General features: G+C 40.1%; 1 protein-coding gene across 1 annotated transcript in view; it reads right to left on the bottom strand.

The window, feature by feature from the left end:
• Positions 1–12,801, bottom strand: part of LOC134539919 (uncharacterized) — a 94,230-nt gene that overhangs the window by 3,348 nt on the left and 78,081 nt on the right. Inside the window, exon 4 of the mRNA XM_063382270.1 lies at positions 364–449. Coding sequence (XP_063238340.1) covers positions 364–449 — 86 coding nt within the window. The remainder of the gene's footprint in view (positions 1–363; positions 450–12,801) is intronic.

Here is a 12,801-nt window from a genome sequence, read left to right as displayed (position 1 = left end):
ATCACTCCAAGCCAACCAGCATCATCCAACAACCATCACTGTACTTCACCCTCGACAAACCAACACCCCCAAATAAACACCAAAACACACCCTCCTCTACTCTGAGAAAAATTACCAGAGATAAGACAGAAAAAATTTGTGCTGCAACAGGTTAACAAGGTACCAGAAACCAATCTTGCGTTGTGTATCACTGGAGCATTGTTTGATACCCCCAATCCAGTTTATTGTTTTCCTTTTATATACTATATGTGGTTATAGAACTTGGGTTCTTTCAATAATTTTTTTTCAGTGAAGTAAACGCTCAACTAACTAGTTATTAGTAAATAACCAAGCATAATGTCTGCAGAGTAAAAATCTACTCACGAGTGTAATGGTATCGTCCACTGGACTTCCAATGAACCTGTAACCTCGGTCACTTGATCCGCACGGCAGGAAAACCAGCACAGCTCCTGAAAAGTAACGGGAAAATAATGAATTCACATTATCTTAAAATCATGCATTAAAAACCGTGTGGAAGTCCATAAAATTACATTTTTCACTCTACTCTTAGTTTCGTGTATCTGAAAGTTCATGTATTCTAAAAATTGTTTTCTTTATGTACTGTCAAAATTATAACACCAGTTCTTTTCCAATTATTAAGATGATCATACATCCAATATATTCGTTTTCGCATAGCTTAACATCTTCAAAGCTATAGAAAATTTTAAAGTTTTGAAAAAGGGACGTCACATGTTAGACATGCTCTTGGCTAAATGCTAAATATATTCGCTGGTGCACAATTTAATTCTTGTGCATTAGCAATGAAAATTTTCGATTTCTCTTACTTAATTGTTAGTGTTTTTATATAAATACTTTAAATGTCTGGCAATTATTCCGTGCCAGCTTTTCAGCATCCTACGAACACAAATTTTACATGTAAATTTATTTCAGTAATGATAAGCAAGGTATGTAAAATTTTTGAATAACTATTTACCTCGTTTTTTTGTATTTTTTATTTACATTTATTGTGAGCCACTTATCTAGATAGTAGATAATTATAATTTGTTATTCTTAAAGCAAGAATTACCTGAGTATATCAAAAATCTCGTTAATTTCTTGCCGCCATATTATAAAAACAGACAATTCCTAATAAATCCCGTAAAAAAAATCATTCTCCTCTGCTCTCGTTGGCTGTCGCGCGCCATTGCACGAAACAGAGATCAAATACAGTATGTCTATAAAATAATGTTCCAGTTATGAATTTTAATAGCATCGAGACTGTAAGTGTTGTAGTGTGTTGGTTCAAGGTCACAATCAAATATTAACTCAAACAGTTTCAGATAAGCGCATGCGCGAGAACTGCTTTGTTGTTTTCTCGCTTGCGCAAAGCGTTTTGTGTTTTGCAATTTGCTAAGATTGAATCTGTAATTTCAGTACAACATGCGTTTCGTTTAAAGTTTAATTGTAATCCCCCATGAGGCAAAAACATCCGCCGATGGTATAGGCAATTCGAGACGACAGAGCTCTTTTTCGCTGACCTCCACGTTCACCTGAAATAAAACCATGCTATATTTTTTTTTCTTTTGGGGCTTTATAAAAGATCATGTCTACGTTCCGCCGCTACCTAATGATTTTTCAGAGTTGACACAGAATTGAAGAGGCTATTGCTTCCATTACTCCGGACTTCTTAACCAAGGTGTGGGAAGGATTGGACTTTAGGCTGGATGTGTGCCGTATAACTAGAGGCAGGCATTTTTCGCGAATAGATCTGAACACTTATTAGACTGCAACAAGGTATACCCACACCAGCGGTTTCTTCCTTGTGATAGGCAGCCGTCTGCGAGAGAAGTCGTTGCCTTATTTGACCGAGCCATTCAAGACGTGTTAGTTCCACACTGAATCACTGTGATTGGTGTTGTTACAATCGATATGTACCTGGGAGAAACTCACCCAATCACGAGACACAGACGATGTTATAGTGTTTTAACTTTCATCTAGTCTCGAAATCTTTTCGCGAAATTTGCATGCCCCTACGTATAACTAAAGGTGCACATATTGAACATTTGTGAGAAAAACTAGGTTAGTTTATCTTCAACTCTATGTATGCTTTGTTGTAAAAAAGTCTAAATTAAACTGTTATAATATACTATTAAACTGGGACGTTCTATTTTTTTTATGGACACACTGTGTAATCATTTCCCTCCCTTGCGCACAACCGTACTATATGCGTGGTTGTGAATCAGTAGGTTCTAAAACACGACAGTCCAATATTATGCACACGATCCGTGTTCTACGTTACAGTTTTTTTTTCAATTGTTAATCTAATTGAAGTGTGTGACCCTGTGACGGTATTAAGCCGTTATCGGAAGCAACGTTTTGCGCAGGCTTCACTTCGGCCCCTTTCATTCACTCGTTCGAGTCAAATTACGCTTTTTTATTCGTGGCGGAACGTGTGGTAGCTTTCATTCTCAACGCTCGCAAAGTTTCCAACACTTTAGGCGCATTATGAAAAAAAATTGGTTGTCTGTAAAGTCGGTTTACGGACGATAGTTTAACGTGACGTCATAACAAAACATTGATGATATGATTGCATACTTTATGAATAAAATTGAATCATTTTTATTTTAATAATAAAAGAATAAATACTTGAAATTATACTAGTAATCAGATTTTTAAAATGCAAGAATAATTAACCTTTATTGCCGAAATTGTTGTTGTAATAAGCAATGAAAAACACATTAACTTTTCACTTCACTTTATAAACAGTCGAGTGGAAGAGAGATAGATGCGGCGCAAACGCACAATGAGCGTAACGGGACAAGGGACACAGCGTAACTGAACAATGTGCGTAACGGGACACTTTTTCGTGCGTGCAGCCGGCGTTCATCGATTTATTAGACGTTGTCACGTCAAAATGTATGCGAGTGAATTTTTACGATGCGCGCGCGGTACCACGCAACGACATTTTCACAGGATGAAACCTCTCCGACCTTGCCATCGGACTGAGGATGTAGGGCTGTAGTCCTGGTTTACTTATTCCCAGTGACAGACACACCTCCTGAAATACTGTCGACTCGAAATTGCGGCCTTGGTGTGACAAGGTAGGTTGACAATAATATTTTGTGGCGACCAAAAACCCATTCTCTTTTATTTGTTGTTTTTGTATAGGTAAGCCTACACTCGACGAAACAGTGGTGAAAACACCTTAATTTCGTTCCCCACCCGAGCAAAGATATAATTTTTCCGTAACTCATAACGCGAATTTCCGAAGATAGCTGGGCTATACCACCTCAAGTGACCTCACAAACCGCTAAAAAGCCAACGAAAACTCAACTTGTTTTTTTCTGATTGCTAAACGTGCGTCAGAGAAGGAAAATGCCAGCGGTATTCAGATTCTTCCTTTCAACACACAAAATACCATGTTGCTAGTATGAATTACAAGATTCTAAGCCAAGGTTGGGTGAAATTAAAACTAATTATACAATATATGCTAATATTTTGATTTTAACTAGTATCATTAATCACGTTTTCAATTAAGACATTTATTACTAAGTGAGTTTGCGCGAGTCATGCTTGGTCAGTGGCCTTGTAACAAATCTAAGTGTTTTTTTTTTGTTATCTTTACGTTACCATTAAACCTTGAACATTATGTTATTGCTGTGAGTACAGTACGTGAAAATATTACATGTAGTGTACACGTATGCAAAACAAAATTATACCTACGTAGAACGTTTATTGCTATGTGTGTGTTTGTTTGTGTGTGTATGGAAGGGGGGAGGGAGGGGTTAATCATAATTTCTGCTTACCCCCCCCCCCCCCCCCCCGCGGGCTGATTATGAACACTCGCGGGGACTTGTGGTGTTTTCCACGCTCTAGCGAAACACGTAACGTATTCGATGACTACGAACCAACATGCAGCGTGTGTTTCGATATGATATGCGAGACTTGTGAGCCACGGTGTAAACCAGTGACGTCATAGGTCCAGCAACCGGAAAATAATTAACACTTGCGTTAAATAAATTATTGTGTGAGTGAAATACGAAAAAAATATATAAGTTATAAAATTCGTTTCACTGATAAATTTATTAAATAACCCTTTTTTTTCTTTTTTCATTTCGGCAAATTAAACAATCGGTGATTTGTTTGACAATTATGTAGAGTTACCTGCTTACTTATGAGCTGCTTCTCTTCCATAACACTACAACCTGTGTAGGTAGTACTATAACTAGTATATAGTGTGAACCAGTATTGACCATACACACACACTTATCAATCTGGGGAAAGTAAACAAGGTAAAGGGGTACTCGATATTAGATTTGTTATGGTCCAGTGTGAAATTACGTGCAGAAAGGTATATATATATATATATAACAAAATTTTATTTAATTAATCTGCATATATAAACACCTGTGACACAGATACAACGCAAACTACTCCATCGAAATTCTTGAAAACCAATATAAGTTTATTAGTCGTAGATAGAGTTGCCAATACGACGGGCACATAACATATCAATAGTTTTTTTATTATCTTCGGAAATAATTTCAAAAAACTTAAAATTGTTGCAAATTAGGCTAGATAGTTTCTCAGGGTAAAAATAATTTAATTGGCAACAAACTGTGTCTTAGGACTTCTGGCCTTGGGTGTGATTATCAGTTTGTTTGCATGTTTATTCATAAATAATGGAGACGTAAATCGCACACCCGATATTGTTTAAATATTATCTAAAAAGCCTCAAGTGCAATTTAAAATTCTCCTGAAGCCACGGGGTTTGCTACAAAGTACTTTAGTTAAGGTGGCGTCACTAAAAAAAAGTAATAACCGTTTATCAACATGGAGTACCTGGATGAGGGGGAGGGGGGTGGTTGCAGTGGAACCACCTTATACCCCTTGTAACTTGTTCGTCAGGAGTGATAACTAGGGACCGGATAAATTCGCGGGTTCAATGACCTGTAGGATGAACTCCATAGTTCCACGTACACTCGGTCAAATGTCACCCACTCATTGGCTGCTGTCTTGTGAGACGTCCCAACGTAGCAGCCTGTGATTCGTATAAAGCTTTGGTTGGGTGTTTCTCACTGGCCCAGAGTCATCCAGGTGAGTTGTGAGCCAATAGCAGAGGCAGCACTGAGGTATAACTTTTAGCCTATCGCGAAATGAATTCGTGAATTTTTCCGGTCTATAGTGATAACACGTCAAATTTTGCGTGTTTCTTGCAGAACAATGACACCAAAGAAGTGCCGACACACACTTTTGCTGCAAAATTATGCTTCCGTCAGTCACAAGCTGGACCCTATTTTGATGGACCTAACCGACTTATTAAAACATTCCAAAACCCATCATGCACTGCGCCTGGCGCGTACAAACTCATTCAAAGTTCGATGCGCCACGCCGCCAAAGCATCGACCAATCACATGGTGACATTCAATAACGTTGGAAAAATTGTTAAACTGTCATAAAAATACATAACACATGGTTAATATAATAATTACTGTATCTTGCCAAACGTCATGAAATACATAGTAAATGGCGTTAGCAGCACAATAAAAGTTTAAGGTTTGTTGTTGCTCGCATGTAAACAAACAAGATAGTTCGTGGCTGGTTGCCTTAGCTACGGTAAATAATTCAGTTTTAGCATTATGAAACACTGTGAAAGTGTAATTATTTAATTTAAAGATGGAGTAAAATAAATCTGTGTATTGCCATAGCAAACATAAAACCATAGATAAAAATACTAACGTAACAGTTCCTAACCTCAAATATTGTTTACGTTGAATTTCGTTGTAAATAGGTTTGACTCAACAGTCCCAGCTATGATAAATAGAAAAGCACATATAAAAAAAATTGGTTGTCTGTAAAGTCGGTTTACGGACGATAGTTTAACGTGACAACGTCATAACAAAACATTGATGAAATGATTGCATACATTTATGAATAAAATTGAATCATTTTAATTGAATGATCACTATTTTGTATGGATACAAAGAAGGAGTGAAATGAAATCTACAATTTAATTGATAAATTTACTTTTATTTGCACTCATTAATTCAAATATGTTTATTGCTTTAACAAAAAGATTATTTTAACTATAACTTTTATACATGTTTGTTATTTAACTTCTTCCAATATGTGTTATTCTGTTAAGGATAGGACGATGATAGGAAAAGTAGGAAACGAATGGGAGTGTTTCAAGTTTAAAGTGCTTCGTAAAAGTCAAATCGATGGTTGTTCCAATCGAGTGGAAGAGAGATATATGCGGCGCAAGCGTACAATGAGCGTAACGGGACACAGCGTTACGGGACAATGTGCGTTACGGGACACTTTTTCGTGCGTGCAGCTGGCGTTCATCTATGTATTAGACGTTGTCACGTTTAAAATAAGTCACATTGTTTAATACATATTACAGTTCAGTTACATCGCTTACTTCTTGTTCGATTCACACCGCCGACTGAGACACACGTGGTAGGGTTATATAACGCACGTAACACCCGTGCGGTAAATACCGTGCGAAACGTGTGTTCACGTTCATGCCGTCAGATAATTGTCGGAGTTTGACGACAATTGTTTTGTTCGCAACCACGCAGCTTATTTCTCTACGGCAAGTGAAAAGTCTGCTGCGACGATAGTTGGCGCAATAATAGCGTCACTGTGGTTCAGTTTAGACTGTACGCTTCAAGGACAAGCTTGTTTTTTCCCAGTGGGTTTGTTTTTTTCCCCCTTCAAGTACGACCAACAAACATTTATAATTTTTTTATTCGTACTTAGAATTTGTTCTTACGTCTGACCGTAATTGTGCTATTAAGTGTGTTGCAAGAACGTGATTTTTAATTGCTTTGAAAGAGTTTTGACAGCCACTCGCTACTCAAAATGGTTATGTGTGTTAGAACCTGGGGGAGAAAAAAAATCTTGGATCTTAAAACTGCCGTTCGTGACTAGGTTTGAAATTGTAAACAGGATCAAACGTAGGTACATACGTGTTTATGTCTAACATATTTCACTCAGTGGTTAAGACTTTGTAAGTACACATTTCAGATATAAGATATTAAAAAAAAACCAAATTCGAGACAGCTCAGTAGTTGTCTAAAGTTATTTCTATAGAGTTACATAAAGGCGATATTTTCAAAGATTAGGTCCATGCTCTGGATGTAATTTCTACCCTTGTCCTAGTAAAAGATTAAATTATGCCTAGATAAGCTATTAAAACACTGTAATACAATTTCTGTGAAAAACAAATGAAACTGAACTCTGAGCTCTTTTATTTAATTTTGTTATTATCTTGAGCCTGAGTTCTTGCTTTAAAAATTCGCAACAAATAAGTAAAAGTTGTCAGTGTAGTAATCAAAATCTTAAAAAAAAAAAAAAAAGCCTAAGCTTGTAAACAATTTCATTTTCTCTTTTCACCAATCTCAATAAAAACGGTGATTAAATTTGTCAATACGTTTATGTAAATATTCAGGTCAGAGTATGCTGAAAAAGTGGATGCTGCATTGTGTTCTTTTTTTTTTTTTGTAAATGGAACGGAAATATTCACGTAAAATTACAAATATTAGTAAAAATGTACATTTACATTAAAACAACTGTACCACTACAAAATAGTTTTCGCAGTAATTCTGGGTTCGGGTTCATACCTGGGCCTTGGTGTTGTCCCAGAACCTTCAATAGTTAAAGTTATGTGTAAACTGAATCGCTTTTCCAGCATTAACTGCGTACATAATAAAACAAAATAATGTCCAATTATTGAATGATCGATTAATTTTTCCATGGTAAAAAAAAACATTATGCTAGAATGAAACAGCAATTATTAAAATAAAATAATTCACCAATTACCGTAAGAAATAATCAGTAATATCTCGAGAGAAAAAAATTTCATATAAGATGCAAAAATTACCATAGGCATGTGTTGTACAAAGTTACAATAACTTTCTTGTAGTTTTGAAGATTATTTCTTGGCGACTAATTTCCAAAGGAATCTTTTGTGAAAGTACACAACATTTTGTTCCGTGTGGAGTGTTTTTTCCCCGGCCAAGCGAACTGCAAGCGCACGAGCCAATACCCAACACACACAAACACACACACACACACACACACACGCATGGCGAGCTTCCTTTCAACTCGGGTCGTTATCACAACGCCGAAATACCACAACGCCGAACGTACAATAACGCCGAATTCCATAACGCCGAACGTACAATAACGCCGAATTCCATAACGCCGAATACCATAACGCCCAATGCCAAATTGACCGCAACGCCGACAGCTAGAAAACTGCTGTGTACCACAACGCCGAAATACAGTACCGCCGAAAAATGTTGCTGCGTGAAGGGGGGGGGGGGGGGGGCGCACAGGAGCAAAAAGAAAAACAACTGAATGAATTTGTGTGCTAACCTTACCTTACCTAACGTTGTGGCAGTCCTGCAATGACATTTTTCGGCGTTAATGTATTTCGGCGTTGTGGTAATTCGGCGTTGTAGTCAATTTGGCATTCGGCGTTATGGTTTTCGGCGTTATTGTACGCTCGGCGTTGTGGTATTTCGGCGTTGTGGTATTTCGGCGTTGTGGTGCGTAGCCTTTTTTTTCCAACTCAGCTTGAAAAGAAACAAACACGCTCGATAATTGATTGACGTTCAACAATCGACCTTCGCTTCGACCGTAGATCTTCGATCAGCCTTGACACGACGCACAAGAGAGTCCATCACGAGTGGGAAAAGAAAAAAGGTCGGGACTGCGAGGTGGGTTTGCGACGTGCAGCTCCTGCGTTGCGAAAACCCCCGCGCGGCTGACGGACCAACGAGTCCTCATCCACCCCAGGGACAGAGGGGGGGGGGGGGGGAGAGAGGTCCGGCCATGACTTCTTTTTAACGAAACAATCAAACATTTTAAATGAGAACAAAGTGTTAAAAAAAACCAGTTAAATAAAACCCTAAATCTAAAATATTCCGTTGTTTTTTTTTTTTTGACGTGACAACGTCTAATGAATCGATTAACAACCGGCTGCACGCACGAAAAAGTGTCCCTTTACGCACAATGTCCCGTTATGCTTTGTTCCGTTACGCTCATTGTACGCTTGCGCCGCATTTATCTCTCTTCCACTTGATTGGCCTATGAATCTACTATTATATTAAATAGGTTAAGGCGGGCTTTTCAAAAGTAGCTTTTAAATTTAGTACTTTAACTAAACTATCATTTCATCAATGTTTTTTTATGACGTTGTCACGTTAAACTATCGTCCGTAACCCACTTTACAGACAACCATTTTTTTTCTCTCTCTCTATTCCGACCAAAACCATTTCTTAAAATTATATGTGTAGACATTGGAATTCTAAAAGTCAACTATTCCCTGAGACTTAAGTGTGACAAATCAATTTTCTTTTAAAAAAAACAACCATAAAAAAACTTACTTATAAAAAGTGATGCAATTGTTGTACTTTCTTCACAAAATCCTGTCTACGGCCCGTCCACCTAACGAGAAGGACTTCAAAGGGAAAGACAGGAAACGATTGAAAACCATTTTGGTTTCAATAGCTATTGGGGCCTAAACAATCTCCCATCGTTTACTTTCCAAAGTGTGGCTTCGTTAAAGTATAGTATATAATTTAGTGGAAACCCTGTATTTTTTTCCCTTATTCAATGTAATAATGCGATAAATACCGTACGAAGTGTATGTTCATACTCAAAGGTTACGTAGGGGACGCACCACAACGCCGAACGTACAATAACGCCGAAAACCATAACGCCGAAATTCCAAATTGACCACAACGCCGACAGCTAGAAAACTGCTGTGTACCACAACGCCGAAATACATTAACGCCGAAAAATGTCATTGCAGAACTGCCACAAAGGTTAGGTTAGGTAAGGTTAGCACACAAATTCATTCGGTTGTTTTTCATTTTGCTCCTGTGGCCCCCCTCCCCCCTGCCCGCAGGCGTTACTGTATTTCGGCGTTGTGGTACACAGCAATTTCTAGCTGTCGGCGTTGCGGTCAATTTGGCATTCGGCTTTATGGTATTCGGCGTTATTGTACGTTCGGCGTTGTGGTATTTCGGCGTTGTGGCACACGTACGGTACATGCCTCCAGAACGTCATCAATGTTCGGAGTTTAACGAAAAATGTTGTGTTCGTAATCAGGCAGCTTCTTCCTACGGCGATCTTCACGAATTCCGGTGTTTACCGTGGCTTGTAATGCAGAACGCGTGTTCACGTCAGCCCAATGTTCGGCGCCAGGTGGATAGAGGCGAAGATGCGGGTGATGTGCAAGCCGGTGTCGCCCTTAGCGGTCTCCTCGGAGGAATTGCTACCGAGGTATTCTAAACTCCTTGTTAGGTTACGAAACTATCGCCCGTCGCACCCGACTGGCTCGCCAGGCCTTCACTCGCTGGCAGTAGCGGATCCAGAGGAAGGGGGGGGGGGCTAAGGGGCTCAAGCCCCCTCCAAAAGCATATGGGTCCACTATTGTTTTAGTGTTTGCCTTGATAAAGCCTAGCCTTAGCTGGGTCAAGCCCCTCCCAAACCAAAATCCTGGATCCGCCACTGCTCGCAGGTATGGCCTCCCGATAGGTAGAGTCCGGAAAAAATTCGCAGATTCATTTCTCGATAGTCTGAAATTCATACACATGTACCTTTAAGCTGATCTTGCTGTTGGCTCACTGTTCGTCTGGGCGACTCTGGGCCAATGAGAAACACTCAACCAAAGAAGTGACGAATCACGGGGCGAACCAGTTGAGACGACTCACAAGTCAGCAGCCAAACGAACTGGCGTTATTTGCCCCGAGTGTACAGAGGACTGTGTACACTATCCTGGAGGTAATCGGAACCGCGAATTTTTCAGGTCCCTGCCGATAGGTCCCGGTTCGCTCAGCAAGGACCACTTGCCCTCTTCACCTCTCGCCGATCGCACGGGTATCGCCAGTATCACTCCCCGAGGGGGAGACTCTCTTCCGTTGCTCCTCTCTTCTATGCTTTTATACTCTCGGCAGACATCCTGGAACCACCCTGGGGGGGGGGGGGGAGTGTCGCGTCACCTTGGGCCGACCCGACCCCCAAAAGGTCCATTAAGGGGCCCGCCTCGTCAGGGGTGTATGTGTGTTAGTGAGGCGGGATGATTAGCGCGGCGCTCGCTGGTGCTTCTAGCGCGGTGTCTCCTCTGGACTGGCGCGCGGTCTTCTCGTCGTCACAGGATAACTATGAAATCTGAGCGGTGACCGTGACATTATATGGCCGAGAAATGAAGATAAAGGTGTTATGCAAGCCCCTTAAGTGCTTTAAAGAATCTGTACTGATTGTTTTATGCCTAAAAATTACTCTGAAAACACGCGTTTTAGGCATTTTAACGCTTCTAAAAATACAGTTTAAAAACTTAATCCGTAATTAAAAGTACTTTTCGGTCCTCAGCGATCTCTTAAATGCTATTCGCAAATAGGCCCCACTCGGATATCTTGAGTAGTTTTGGAATCGCGTTGTTTTTCCTGAAGCTCTGCACACCGTATGTGTGCCCGGGTAGGCGGGGGCCTTAAGACGGAGTTAATTAGCGCCAATCTGCGCGGTGGCCTCGGGAAACCCGCAGAAATTCCAGGTCGCTAAAAGCTTTGAATATATATACTGTATAGAAGTCGCGAGTGGATAGGATTTACTCTACGTCTTTCAGAAGCGTATGATGAGCAGCTTGGGAACTTCACCGCTGCAGTGCGCTGCCGTAACGCCCTGTATCGTCTTAGTTGTTATTTACACGTTAGAGCGCAGCGCTGTCGCCCGCTGTCATTCCCCGCACCCCTCATCCATCATTCTCTGCAGCTCAAGGTCGTTCAACAGGAGGGGTAAGGGGTGTTTGAAGATTTCGACACTTGTCCGATAGGGACCACCACAAGTCGATGCCCTAGAGATAGTGGCGATTGCGGCGGTGAATTAACCAACTACCTCAAAACCGTATTAGAAATTTTAACCTGGGCTGGCGACTTCTATACAGTATATATATTGAAAGCTAAAAGACGGGTCGATGCGATGGGTTGAAGAAGGGGGTAGAGGGGTAGCGAGGACCATTATGATCCGGCGAGGCACGTGTCGCATGCCTCACGTCAGAGGACAACACGTGACTTCAGTGGGAGGCCTTCCTTTCACAGACGAGAGAGCCAAACGTCCGATCGTGCATCTTCGGGGGTTTTTTTTTTGTTCATTGTAAATAAATATGGCGGGGTTGATAAAAGGATAATAATGGTCAATTAGGTTAGGTTAGCTACATTATAAATACTTTAAAACATTGTGGACGGTTGATTTGGTTCGGATAGCTACATTAAAGATACTGTGAAATCATGTTAACGGTTTCCTAGCCCTGGATAGCTACATATTAAAAAGTTATTTGCTAAGCAACCATAAAATGATTTTACAGTATTTCTAATGTAGCTACACTTACCTAATATAACCAACCATCCACAATGTTTTAAAGTATTTATAATGTAGCCAGGGGCGTAGCCAAGGGGGGGTTTTAGGGGTTCAAACCCCCCCTTTAGCACCAAATATTTAATTAATTTCTTATTCATCACTCAAACAAATTTCATATTAAAATTAATAAAATTTTTACCATTACAATATTTAAATTTAAGTACCGAAAACTGCTAAAATAGCACTATTTTATACCTTAAAATCCAAATTTTCCCAGGGGAGGACCCCCGGACCCCCCACTTTAATACGGGGGGGGGGGGGGGGGCATGCTTCTTAACACCCCCAATTCACAAATCCTGGCTACGCCACTGAATGTAACTAACCTATCCTAATCGACCGCAAAATTTAATGCCACACCGGTTTATACAATGACATAGAACGGAAGAAAAA

This window comes from Bacillus rossius, chromosome 16, assembly GCF_032445375.1.
Source record: "Bacillus rossius redtenbacheri isolate Brsri chromosome 16, Brsri_v3, whole genome shotgun sequence".
Classification (NCBI taxonomy): Eukaryota; Metazoa; Arthropoda; class Insecta; order Phasmatodea; family Bacillidae; genus Bacillus; species Bacillus rossius.
Note: the sequence above shows the minus strand (reverse complement) of the source record. Positions and strands in the feature narration are given on the sequence as shown.